This window comes from Saimiri boliviensis, chromosome 1 (assembly GCF_048565385.1).
Source record: "Saimiri boliviensis isolate mSaiBol1 chromosome 1, mSaiBol1.pri, whole genome shotgun sequence".
NCBI lineage: Eukaryota > Metazoa > Chordata > Mammalia > Primates > Cebidae > Saimiri > Saimiri boliviensis.
In genome coordinates, this window is record NC_133449.1 from 20,240,820 (window position 1) to 20,253,847 (window position 13,028).

At 36.1% G+C, this 13,028-nt stretch overlaps 1 protein-coding gene across 4 annotated transcripts in view; it reads right to left on the reverse strand.

The window, feature by feature from the left end:
• Positions 1-13,028, reverse strand: part of LDAH (lipid droplet associated hydrolase) — a 126,481-nt gene that overhangs the window by 39,470 nt on the left and 73,983 nt on the right. For 3 of the 4 annotated variants that reach the window (XM_003935238.4, XM_074394562.1, XM_010345765.3), the window contains exon 5: positions 7,771-8,005. The exons of the other annotated variant lie outside the window; for it this stretch is intronic. In XM_003935238.4, coding sequence (XP_003935287.1) covers positions 7,771-8,005 — 235 coding nt within the window. The remainder of the gene's footprint in view (positions 1-7,770; positions 8,006-13,028) is intronic. 4 annotated transcript variants of the gene reach the window in all.

A 13,028-nucleotide genomic window follows, 5' to 3' on the forward strand; every position in this document is an offset into this window, starting at 1 on the left:
AAGAAGTGGATGCTGTCATGCTTCCTGTACAGCCTGTGTAACTGTGAGCCAGTTAAATCTCTTTCTTTATAAATTACCCAGTATGAGAATGGACTAATACATCTTTACTATGTTGAGTCTTCCAATCCATGAACATGGTATGTCTCTCCATTTACTTAGGTCTTCTTTTGTTTCTTTATCAATAGTCATCATTTTCAGCATATAGTTCTGTATATGTTTTTCTAAATTTAAGTGTAAGCATTTTTCTGACTGGCTATAAAAGGTAGTATATTTTAAATTTTGGCTTCTATTGCTAGTGTATGCAAATAATATTGACTTGTGCTTATCTTGTATCCTGTGACCTTGCTGCACTTGTATTAATTCTCAAAGTTTGTTATTGTACATTCCTTAGGATTGTCCTTTTTTTCTTTTAGTTTTTAAAAAATAATTTGATATGTTTTTATTCTCTGGCAGAGCCACAGAACCATCCTTGGGATATTCTCTATAGACAATCATGCCATACAAACAAGAGATTAATTTCTTCCCTTCTGATCTGTCTATCTTTCATTTCCTTGCCTTGCCTTACAGGACTGACTAGACCTTCCAGCACTAAGTTGAATAAAAGTGCTGAGAGCAGATACCTTTGTCTTGTTTCTAGTCTTAGAAGAAAAGCATTCAAAATACTTTTTTTTTCTTGCATCAGTTGATAGAATCATGTGGTTTATTTTCCTTAGCCTGTTAATATATTAGATTATATTAATGGATTTTTGAATATTACACTAGCCTTGCACCCCTGGAATAAACCATATTTGGTAATAGAATAGTATATAATTATTTTTATGTATTGCTGAATTCTACTTGCTAATATTTTTTTAGAGAGGTTTGTCTCTATACTCATAGAGGATACTGGCCTGTAGTATTTTTGAATTGTTTTTCTCTGGTTTTGATATTAAGATAATACTAGCTTCACAAAATAGATTGAGATTGTTCCCTCTTATTTTCTATTAAAATATGGGTAGAATTGTGTTAATATATTTTTTTAAACATTTGGTATAATTCTCCAGTAAAATCATCTAGGCCTGCAAATGTGAGTTTTGGAAGTTTTAAAATTACAAATTGAATTTCCTTCAAAGTTATAGGGCTCTTCAAATGACCTATTTCATCTTGGATGAGTTGTGGTAAAGTGTCCACATTTCAAGAATTGGTCCATTTCATCCCAGTTGTCAAATTTGTATGTGTAGAGCTGTTCACAGTAGCCTTTATTATCCTTTTGATGTGTGCAGGCTCTATAGTGATATCTTCTATTTCATTTCTGATATTGGTAATTTGTGTCTTCACCTGTTTTTTCTTTGTCAGTCTTGGTAGGGGCTTATCAATTTTATTACTCATTCAAAGTAGCCGCTTTTTGTTTCATTGATTTTTCTCTACTATTTTTCTGTTTTCAGTGGGTTTTTTTGTTTGTTTTTGTTTTTTTTTTTTTGGTAGAGACAGGGTCTCACTATGTTGCATAGTCTGGTCTTGAACTCTTGGCCTTAAGCAAACCTCCTGCTTCAGCATTCCAAAGTGCTAGCATTTCAGATGTTAGCCACTGCTCCTAGCCCTAATTTCTATTCTTGTTATTTCTTTCCTTTGCCTCCTTTTGAGTTTATTTTGCTCTTCTTGTTCTAAGTTCTTGAGGTTGAAGCTTAGGTTACTGATTTAAAATTTTCTCCTTTTCTAATGCAATCATTCCTAACATAAAGCACACATTTTTGTCTTATCACTGTTCTAGCTCTGTCCCACAAATTTTAATGTGCTATATTTTCATTTTAATTCAGTTTTATTATTAATAATATTATTTTTTTTGAGACAGGCTCTTGCTGTGTCACTCAGGCTGGAGTGCAGTGGCATGATCATGGCTTACTGCAGCCTTGGCCTCCTGGGCTCAAGTGATCCCTCCATCTTAGCCTGCCCAAGAGGCTGAGACTACAGGCATGCACCTTCATGCCTGGTTAATTTTTTTTTTTTTTTTTTTTTTTTTTTTTTTTTTTTAGACAGGATCTCACTTTGTCACCCAAGCTGGAGTGCAGTGGCACGATCTCAGCTCACTGCAGCCTTAACTTCCTGGGCTCAAGCAATCCTCTGGGTTCAGCTCCCTAAGTAGCTAGGACTAAAGGTGTGCACCACCATCCCCAGCTAATTTTTATATTTTTAGTAGAGATGCCCAGGCTGGTCTTGAACTCCTGGAAGCAAGTGACCTGCCTATCTTAGTCTCCCAAAGTGCTGGGATTACATGCATGAGCCACTGTGCCTGGCCAATTTTTAAATTTTTTCTAGAGACAGGGTCTCACTATGTTGCCCTGACTGGTCGAGAACTCCTGGGCTCAAGTGATCCTCCCACCTGAGACTCCCAAATTGCTAGGATTACAGTTGTGAGCTATAGCTTTATTATTTACATGTAGTATTATTTAAATTTCTTTGTAATTCCATTTTTTGACTCATGAGTTATTTCGAAGTGTGTGGTCTACTTTCCAAGTATTTAAAGATTTAACTTTTGTTATTCTGTTATTGATTTCTAGTTTGATTCCATTGTGGTCACTGAACATACTCTACTGTTTCAACGATATTAACATGTTGATATCAATTCTGTTAGGGTGGAGTGTTCTATAAATTCCTATTAGTTAATTTTCTTTGCATGGAAATCTACTTTATCTGATATTAATAAAGCCATTCCTGGTTTCTTTTGCTTATAAATGTTTGCATAATATATCTTTTCCTATCCTTTTGCTTTCAAGCTACTTACATTTAAACTAAGATTTTCAAGAACAGTATATAATTGAGTCATATTTTCTAATCTACCCTGCCAATTTCTTTTAATTGTATATTTAAATCATTTACATTCAATATAATAATGGACAATCATTTTATTATTTATTTTCTGTTTGTTCTCTGTCATGTATGTCTCTGAGTTCTTTTTCTGGTCTTCCAATCAATGTGCTACTAAATATAGAATTCCATCTTGATCTATCCATGGTGATTTTCAGTATCTCTTTTGAATAGGATTTGAAATGACTGTTCTAGGTACTACATTACAGATACACATGACTTATTACCATCTATACATAGTTACATCTTACAGTTCAAGTAAAGTATAGAAGCCTTACTTGCCATTATGTCCTTGTACCCTTCCCCATTTAGAAAATCGTTGCCTTAGATATTTCCTTTAGAATATTTAGAACCGTAAGAGACAGTGCTATAATTTTTAACTGTTAAACATAATTTAGAAATCTCAAGAGATGAAGAAAGCTGCATTCATCCACATTTTAACTTGTTCCATTGTTCTTTCTTTTTGACGTTCCCAGAGTGCCTCTTTTATCATTTCCTCTCTGTTGAGAGAACTTCCTGCAGTTACACTTTTAGGGTAGATCAAATGATGACAAATTCTTTTAGTTTTACATCATTTGAGAATGCTAAATTTCCACTTCTTTCCTGAAAGATATGTTTGCTAGGTATAGAATTTTGGATTGATAGCTATTTTAATTTCGTATTTTGTCATTTTCTTCGGGTTTCCATGGATTCTGATGAAAAACCAGCTGTCCTTCAAATAGACTTTCTACCATGAATAATGCATCACTTCGCTCTATGTCTTCTTTCAAGACATTTTCTTGTTTTAGTTTTCAAAAGCTTAGTTATGATGTGTTTTAGTGTAGATTTCTTCAGATTTCTTCAGTTTTAAATTTGCTCAGCTTCTTGAATCTGTAAGTTCATATCTTTTGCAAAATTTGGGAATTTTTAACCATTTTTTTTTTAGTACTTTTTCAGAGCTACTCTCTATTTGTAGGACTTGTGTTATCACAAATGTTAGATGTTTTGTTGTAATCCAGCAGGTCCCTGAGGTTCTGTTCAGTTTTTTTCCCCTTTTCAGTATATTTTCTCTCTGTTGGGTAATTTCTACTGATCTAATCTCACATTCACTGATTCTTTCCTCGTCCCCTTATTTTATTATTGGGTCCATTCATTGAGATTTTAAATTTGTTCTAAAATTTCCATTCAGTTTTTTTAAAACTTTTCTTTCCTGAGATTTTTCTATCTTCTTATTAGTTTCAAACATGTTTATTATTGATCATTAAAGAATTTTTATAATGGCTGCTTTAAAGTCTTTGTCAGGTAATTCTATTACCTGTCATTTTGATGTTGGCATTGATTTTTTCCCCCCGCAAGATGGAGTCTTGCTCTGTCACCCAGGCTGGAAAGCAATGGCACAATCTCAGTTCACTGCAGCCTCTGCCTCCTGGGTTTAAGTGATTCTCTTGCCTCAGCCTCTTGAGTAGCTGGGACTTTTTTTTTTTTTTTTTCCAGTCAAGTTGAGACTTTGTTAGACAAGTGATTTTCAACTAAAACATAGACAGTTTGAATATTATGTTATGAGACTCTGGATCTTATTTAAACTTTACATTGTAGCTGTTTTCTCATTAAGGCCACATAGGGTAGAGTCTAAGTTACCCATTTGACTCCTGTTGATACCCAAGGACTGAAGCGGCTCCTTACAGCTGCTGGGCAGGGGTAGAAATTCTTAAGTTATTCATTTGACTTCTGTTGACACCCAAGGGATAAAGGGGCTCCTCATAGCTGCTGGGCAGAGGTAGAAATTCTGACTCCCTACTAGGCTTCCACTGTTACCCTCTAGCCTAGGACAAGTGGGAGTCCCTTGCTACTTCTCCCCACATGAACCTTTACTGATATCATGAGGGTAGTGGTGATGGTGGCTCCATTACTGCAGGGCAGTAATGAAAGTCTTTGCTGTCTACTCAGCCTCTTCTGGGACAGTATCCTAGAGCAAGGAAAGGGGTGCTTCATCACTGCTGGGGAGAGGGTAAAGTCCACGCAAACTTTGTGAGCATGTCTGGAGATGGCTGGAGCAGAGTACAGCAGTTACTGTCTAAAGGTTTCTTTTAAAAAGTATTAAAGACCAGAGTCCAGGTGTGGTGGCTCCTGCCTGTAATCCCAGTATTTTGGGAGGCCAGGGCAGGTGGATCACCTGAGGTTGGGAGTTCGAGACTAGTTTGGCCAACATGGTGAAACCCTGTCTCTACTAAAAATAAAAAAATTAGCTGGGAGTGGTGGTGGCCACCTGTAGTTCCAGCTACTTGGAAGGCTGAGGTAGGAGAATTGCTTGAACCTGGGAGGTGGAGGTTGCAATGAGCTGAGATTTAGCCACTGAACTCCAGCCTGAGTGACAGAGTGAGACTCTGTCTCAAAAAATATATAATAATAATAAAGAAAGGAAGTATTGAAGACCAGAATACACTGTCACAAAATGACTGTAGGGGACCGAAGTATGCCATCCCTAAAGATGCCTCTTGGGCAAAAGGATTATTTTAAACTGAGTATTTTGAGAAATTGGAGACACAGGAGAAGATCTAAAAATGGAGATGTTCCCTTTTTAAAGGGAAATTCACATCTATAAAGGACATTTCCATTAGTATGGGTGTCTTCCTCTCTGTACCATGAAGGATGACTTTAAATAACCAAGGACTCTATTGTCAATGCAAAGGGCACCAACTTAAATCTGTAAAACAAACTTTTGTCTTGTGTGCAGTGCTTTTCTTGGTCACCTCCCATTACTGACCTCCTTTGTTTTAGTTGAAGATGACTTAAGTCTGAACTCAGAAGCCACCTCTTTGAGATTTACTCTTTTCTCTGGGTATCTCCCATGCACATACGAAGTATAACTGTTAATACATTTATATATTTTTCTTCTTTCACTCTTTCTTGCCACAGAGTGAGTCTAGGGCAGAACCAAAATGAGAGTTGAGGTTTCTGACTTCCTTTCGGTACCATTTTCACCACCAGTAGGCATCTGTTCCACAATACTGTCAGAGGTGTTTGAACCAAAGAGACTTCACTTTGAGTGTGGGCTAGGAAAATGAGGCTGAGACTTGCTAGGCTGCATTCTCAGAAAGTAAGGCATTCCTAGTCTCTAGATGTTTATGGTTAAGGGAACAAACTAGTAATGTTTACTAAAACAGACCCAGACTTGAGAGTGTCCAGATATCCCGATATCTGGAGAACAAAGGCATTCCTAATTTTGCTTTAAAGATAATAATACTAATTCTTGCAAAATACAGTAATTACAAAAATTAATCCTTTATCACAAACCCTTGTAGCAGAGCACATCTTCCCATACATACAAGCATTGTACGTAGGGTGGATGTGCTCCTCCTCTTAATTTTAAGAATGTTCTACTCTGTCTATGGAGTAGCTGTTCTTTCACCGCTTTACTTACTTAATAAACTTGCTTTTGCTTTGCACTGCAGACTCGCCCTGAATTCTTTCTGGCACGAGATTCAAGAACCCTCTCATGGGGTATGGATCGGGACCCTTTACTGTAACAATATGGTGGAGAGATGAGGAGTTGCAGCAAATGGTCTTTCAGGGATATTTCCAACTCAACCTCTGGCAATTTCTAGGACTGTCTTTAAGCTTTGCTTCCCCTCTTCCTATCACATCTTTTTTGACCACTATGCTAAGGCTATATTAAAGAATGTAAATTGGGGGGCAAATGGAAACAGAAAAGATCTATAGGTACGACAAATATACTGCACCTTGTATTTGTGAGAACTGCTTCTTGCTACATATTTAGAAAAACACCTCCCATATGAACTGCCGCTGTACAAGTGGACAGGCAGGGCTGTTAACTTGTTTCTAGTTCATTATGCATGTGACCCTACAGCATTCTTACTATAGCTGAGCATACAAAACTTCATTCAGGAATCCTGCTGTTATCATTAACTAGGGCAAAAAGACACCAGCAGCAGCTACAGTGACAGGAAATGCAATACAGCGGCAGAATGCCTGGGTTTAAACACTACACACTAGCAGTATGACTTTGGGCAATCATGTAACTTCTTTGTACCTCAGTTGCTTCATCTAAAATGGGAACAAGGCAATATTAAGCCTTATTAGTTCTTCTGAGGACCACAGGTAAAACCTTAGAAAGTGCCATTAGCTGCTGTTGAAACTGTTATATAGTACAGTGGAGGTCTGTTATAAATAAAATACTAGATAGAAGCTTTACATATTTTATCACATTTAACACTAGAATAACCTTTTGAAGTATGGGATATTGTTATCCCCACCTTATAGATTAAGAAACTAGGTTTACTTTATTATGAAAGTCATTTATAAATACAGTATAAAATAGTATAATATAGAAAGATAGATTACATTTTAAAACAACTTTTGAAGCCAAAAAGTAAAGTCACAAAAACATTTCCTAGCATATTCATAAAATACAATCAGCAAAGCATCCAGTATTAAAATATATTACCATGACAACTATTTGTTACTTTTATAATTTAAATTCTCTCAAAACATTTAAAGAAGGAAAATTAAAAACAACCTATTAACTCTACAAGACTATTAGGCTTTGTGTCCTTGTGCTGTTTTTTTGCAAAGTACTCCCACTGAGCTAACAGGCATACCCAGGATTCCTGTAAGGACTCCATATGTACTATGTACTATGTGCAGAAGAAGTATTTCTCACCATCTTGCAGCAAGAGTAAAGAATCAGAAACATAAGGTAAAATTAAAGCTTGATGGGACTTTTCTGTCTAATTTCTCACGCAAATATTCCCTCATTCTATTTTTCTAATTTTATTTATTTCTAGTTTTAAACTTTTGGGAGAGAAAAACAACTAATAAATAATTGCTTGCTTGGTATTTGTCCATTGTCAGAGAGTACTGTGTAAATACTTTGTGTATACTTTGTGATACAAGAATAAACATATATATTTTAAAATCTGTGCTTACCAAGGCAGAATGGTTCTAATACATTCAATGGCGAAAATTCATTCTCCAGGTTTATTACTTGAAGGACCCTTCTGATTAGGAAGGACTTGATTTTCTCAGGACACGGTTTAAATAATAAGTAGCCAGTAGCATAGAGAACATATCGAAACCAGCACAAAAGTGGAGTGGCAATTCTGCCATTGGGTGATTCAGACATTCGTTCAATCGTTGGAAAGAGAAGAAAGGCACGAATTACCTACAATAAAGAAGCATACTTTGATGAGAGGTTTTCTTAAGGGATAGTCCATTACTTATGGTTTCTTCTATACAGTAATGGCAAATGACTGGGTTTTAGAATGACTAGAGATCTGTTCAGACTGAGAAAAACCATGACTCACCACCCTCTCAGCTGACAACTAGTCTGAGTAGGATATAAGGATGTCCCTTGAGATATTGGAGTTAACTTTAAGAGTAGGAAGGAATCAGATTCCTAAATAACTCTTAGATTGTATTAGCAATTCACAATTCCTTTGAAGGGTTGTTGAAAGTCGGAACTAATATAGTGTTTTAGCAATTATACCAATTTGATTGACTAACGATACCAGAACAAAGTAGAGCCATACAAAAGACTCAATTTAGGCTGGGTGTGGTGGGTCATGCCTAAATTCCCAGCACTTGGGATGGAAGGGAGGCTGAGGTGGGAGGATAGCTTGAGGCAAGGAGTTCAAGACCACCCTCTTTAAAAAAAGGGAGAGAGAGGGAGGGAGAGAGAGATCCTATTTCTATCAGCATCTTTTATTGATTATATTTGAAGATAGTTCACTTTTGAAAATCTCCTCTATTCCTTAATACTACCAAAGATAATCTTTAACAGGACCAGATATGCTTCTCACAACTGGTTCAATCTGAATCAAGAGAGGGCCGGGTACAAGGGAAGCTAGGAATCTACATCTATGTGGGAATATGTTTAAGGACAAAAATAGCATTTCAACTCATTTCATCAGAAAATATATTTTAATAATATTGTAGTAGAAAAGAATCACTAAAATCATTTAAATCTACATTGTTTGCTATGTTAGTATTTTTTCCAGCTTTAGTTGGGAAAAAAATCATTATTTTTGACACTCATATATAAAAATAATTTAATGGGGATCAGAAAAGTTAAAATAGTTAAGCACAATCCCTATTAACAGAGTAAAAGTGAAATCGAGCAATAATGTTAACAGATTGTAGTGTAGGAAATGAGAATGGACGCAACAGTTTTTTAAACCATATTTTAAATTAAGTATAACACATAAAAACTGTATAAAACAAAATGTCCAATGTAACAATAATTTTAAGATGAACAGCTAAGTGGGTCAAGAAATAAACATTGCCAGAGCTCTGCATGTGCATCTTCTAATCACAGGTCCTTCTTTTGCTTCTTTGCTTCTGTCTTAGGTAACCTTGTCTTTATATCTATACTTGTCATCTCTTAATTTTTTTTTTTTTTTTTTTTTTTTTGAGACGGAGTTTTGCTCTTGTTGCCCAGGCTGGAATGCAATGGCGCGATCTCGGCTCACCGCAACCTCTGCCTCCTGGGTTCAGGCAATTCTCCTGCCTCAGCCTCCTGAGTAGCTGGGATTACAGGCACACACCACCATGCCCAGCTAATTCTTAGTATTTTTAGTAGAGACGGGGTTTCACTATGTTGACCAGGATGGTCTCGATCTCTTGACCTCGTGATCCACCCGCCTCAGCCTCCCAAAGTGCTGGGATTACAGGCTTGAGCCACTGCGCCCGGCCTCATCTCTTAATATTTTAATCCCTTCCTTATCTTGTTTTAAATTAATACTTACCATCTCTTAATAGCACAGCTGATTTCTGCCTGTTGATTAACTTTATATAAATGCAATCACATAGTATACTTTTGTGGTTTTATCTCTTTCACTCAATATTATGCCTAAAAGATTCATCCATTTTGATGTGTATAGCAATAGCTTATTCATTATCCTCACTATATGATCTCCCATTGTATGACTATATCACTTTGTATGATTATATCACAATTTCCATCTAGTATGCCCCTTACACATATGTTACACCTTTTATAGTTGTCCCACAGTCCTTATTCTTTTTTTTTTCTCTCTTCCCAGTCTTTGTTTTCTTTGCTTTTCAGTTTTGGAGGTTTATGTTTGAGATATTCTCAGGCTCAGAGACTCTTTCTTCAGCCATGTTCAATCTACTGATAAGCCTATCAAAGGCGTTCTTTATTTTACAATGTTTTTGCTCTCTACCATTTCTCTTTGCTTTTGCCTTAGTATTTCCATCTCTCTTTTACAGTGTCCACCTATTCTTGCATGCTGCCTTCTTTATCTATCACAGCCATTAGTATATTAATCACGGTGGATTTAAGTTCCTCATCTGATAATTCAGAATCCCTACATGTCTGGGTCTGAAGCTTGCTCTAGTCTCCTCAGATTGTATTATTTGCCTTTTGGTATGCCTTGTAATTTTTTCTTGGTAGCTGGACATGATATACTAGGTAAAAGGAACTTCTGCAAATCAGCTTTTAGTAATGTAGTAGCTAGGTGGGGTAAAGGGGAGGGAGACATTCTATCATCCTATGATTATGTCTCAGTCTTTTTGTAAGCATTTGCTTCCGGTCTACAAACTTGTAAGTGTTTCCTCAGTATTCTTCTCCCCTCTTTGGTAGGACAGGACGGCTAGAATTGTCTGGAGTTTAGTATTTCCCTTCTCTGATGCAGAAGGTTAAAGCTGACAAGAGTTAGGTATTTCCCTTCCATGGAGTCAGGCTCTAATAATATCCCAGCAGGTTAGGATTTAGCTAACTAATTTCTCCTGGGGGCAAACCTTATTAAGAAGAGTACAGTGCTCTGGCATATTTCAAAATGGTTCTGCTGCCAGAAGTACACAAGGATTTTTCTGCAATATTTACTATGAGAATCTAATTGAGCCCATGTAGGTAAGTCTAACAAAATAATGGGGTTTCCCCATGACTGGGTCCCCCTGGAGTTTTTAACTTTCAGCATTGTTCACACTGAACCTCCTGTAATTCGTCAATTACAGTTCAGGTTTTTCTACCATGACACTGCTTCCCGTGGGATTTCTATTTGTGACTGTATGTTCTAGTAAGAGGTGACTCTCAGTATTTACCAGTCTGTCTCTCTAGTCTTTTGGGGACAGTGGTTTCCCTGTGTCCTCCCCCATCCTGGGTCCAATAAGTGGTAATTTCTCAGTTTGCTCAATGGTTTACTTGTTAGGGTTGGAGTGGCAACTTCTAAGCTCCCTCCATGCGGAACTGGAAACCAGAAGTCCTATTAACATTTTTGTACATGTCTTTTGGTGCATGTATTTCTGTTGGCTACATCACTTCAAAGCAGAAACACTGGGTCACACAGTATGTGTATTTTCATCTTTAGTAGATAATTAAAAAGAGTTTCCAAAGTAGTTCTACCAATGCTCTTGCAACAGTGTACAAGGTGTACAAAGATTTCTATTTTTCCGTACTCTTGTCAACACTTGTTACATTTTGTTTTTCTAGCAGACATCCTAACAGGAGTTAGGTGATATATCATTGTGGTTTTTATTTGCATTTCTCTGATAATTAGTGATGTTGAGCACCTTTTCATATCCCTGTTGGTCATCTGTGTTTTTTTTTTTTTTTTGAAGAAATGTCTATCCAAGTCCTTTGCCCATTTTTAAATTGCTTAGAGAGTAGAATAGATTTCAAGTGTTCTTACCACAAAAAAAGTTAAGCATGTAAGGTACTGAATAAGTTACTTAGCTTGATTTAGTCATTCCACAATATATGCCTATTTCCAAGTATCATATTATACTTAATCTAGACACTTTCTAGTTGTCGATTAAAAATATAAATTAAAAAACAAACTATAATTGAGGTGAATAACTAATCAACTAAATACCTGAGTTTAATATGTATGTTAATTAGCCATAATAAATGATTATAACAATTTAAGCAATAAATAATAATTGAATAAAATATGGATAATGGTAGGAAGTCACAAGTCCTATAAGGGGGCAGATAAAATAGTAAGAGGACTATAATTGCTAGGGGTGGTGGTACAGTTTTAAATGGGGTGTTTAGGGACAGCTTTGATGAAAGGTGACATTATGCAAAGGGAGTGAGCTAAGAGATGCTTAGAAAAGTAAGTTTCCTTTGGGAGGGAAAGAGAAGAGCATGTGCAGAGGCCACGGAGAGCTAATGTGGTGTGTTTGAGTAAGAGCCAGGTGAACAGTATTGCTGGAGAAGGGTGTATGAAGAGAACAGTTCAAGTGTTTATTAAAAAAGTCCTCAATGATTTAGAGAATATAAATGGTTAATTCAGTTAATACCAAACTGAAAGAATGTCCCACACAGATTCCATACTGGTTATGTAACCCATTGTACATAAGGAACTTCAGATTGATCAAATCAGCTGGCAGAAACAGGAAACAATCCATTATTTTATAAATGATCCTTTACTGTGACCCGGGTTAAGGAAAACTGTATGTAAGGGAAACTCTAAAACTATATAAGCAACCACAGAGTTATACTTGGTTGATCTGTATCAATAACAAATTGAGAATTAAAATGCACTCTGAAATCATGGAAATGGACCAAAACAATAAGGAAGTTCTAATATGTACACTGAATGCATCACTGCCTTGTAAAAATATAAGACCAAAGACTTCATCACAACTAATAGTTGATGAGACTGGTTTTCCTCTCTTGCCTTTGGAGAACAACAATTATTACCTGCTAGGTCAAACTTTTCCTAGATATCGTAGTGATAATTTCAATGAAATTTATAGTCCAAATTTGATAGGATGAGTCACAGTAATAAAAATTTCTTTCATTCTTTATATTGGTTAAAAAAAATCATCCAGGTCAAGGAAGTATGCCTAATTTTATAATACAGCTGTGCGGTGAAGGTTTCCAAATCTGTGTACATGACAAAACATTTTCTTATGTTACTATCTCATTTAAAAAAAGAACTCCCATGTTAGCCAATTCATTCTATCCTAAGAAAACATTTTTGCATATTTCACATTCTCTTTTGATATCTACCAGAATCAACTTTTGATAATGAAGCACAACTATGTTTTCTTGAACGGTACAGGAAAGTAGATATGCACACTGGGACTTTTTATACTGGATACATTTGTGGGGGTTGGAGAAAGTATTTTGATGCTTATTTTTCTGGAATTTATTGTTATTACTGGTAATCATTTTTCAGAAAAGAAGCTAAGAAACAATTTGAGGTATGGCCACATGT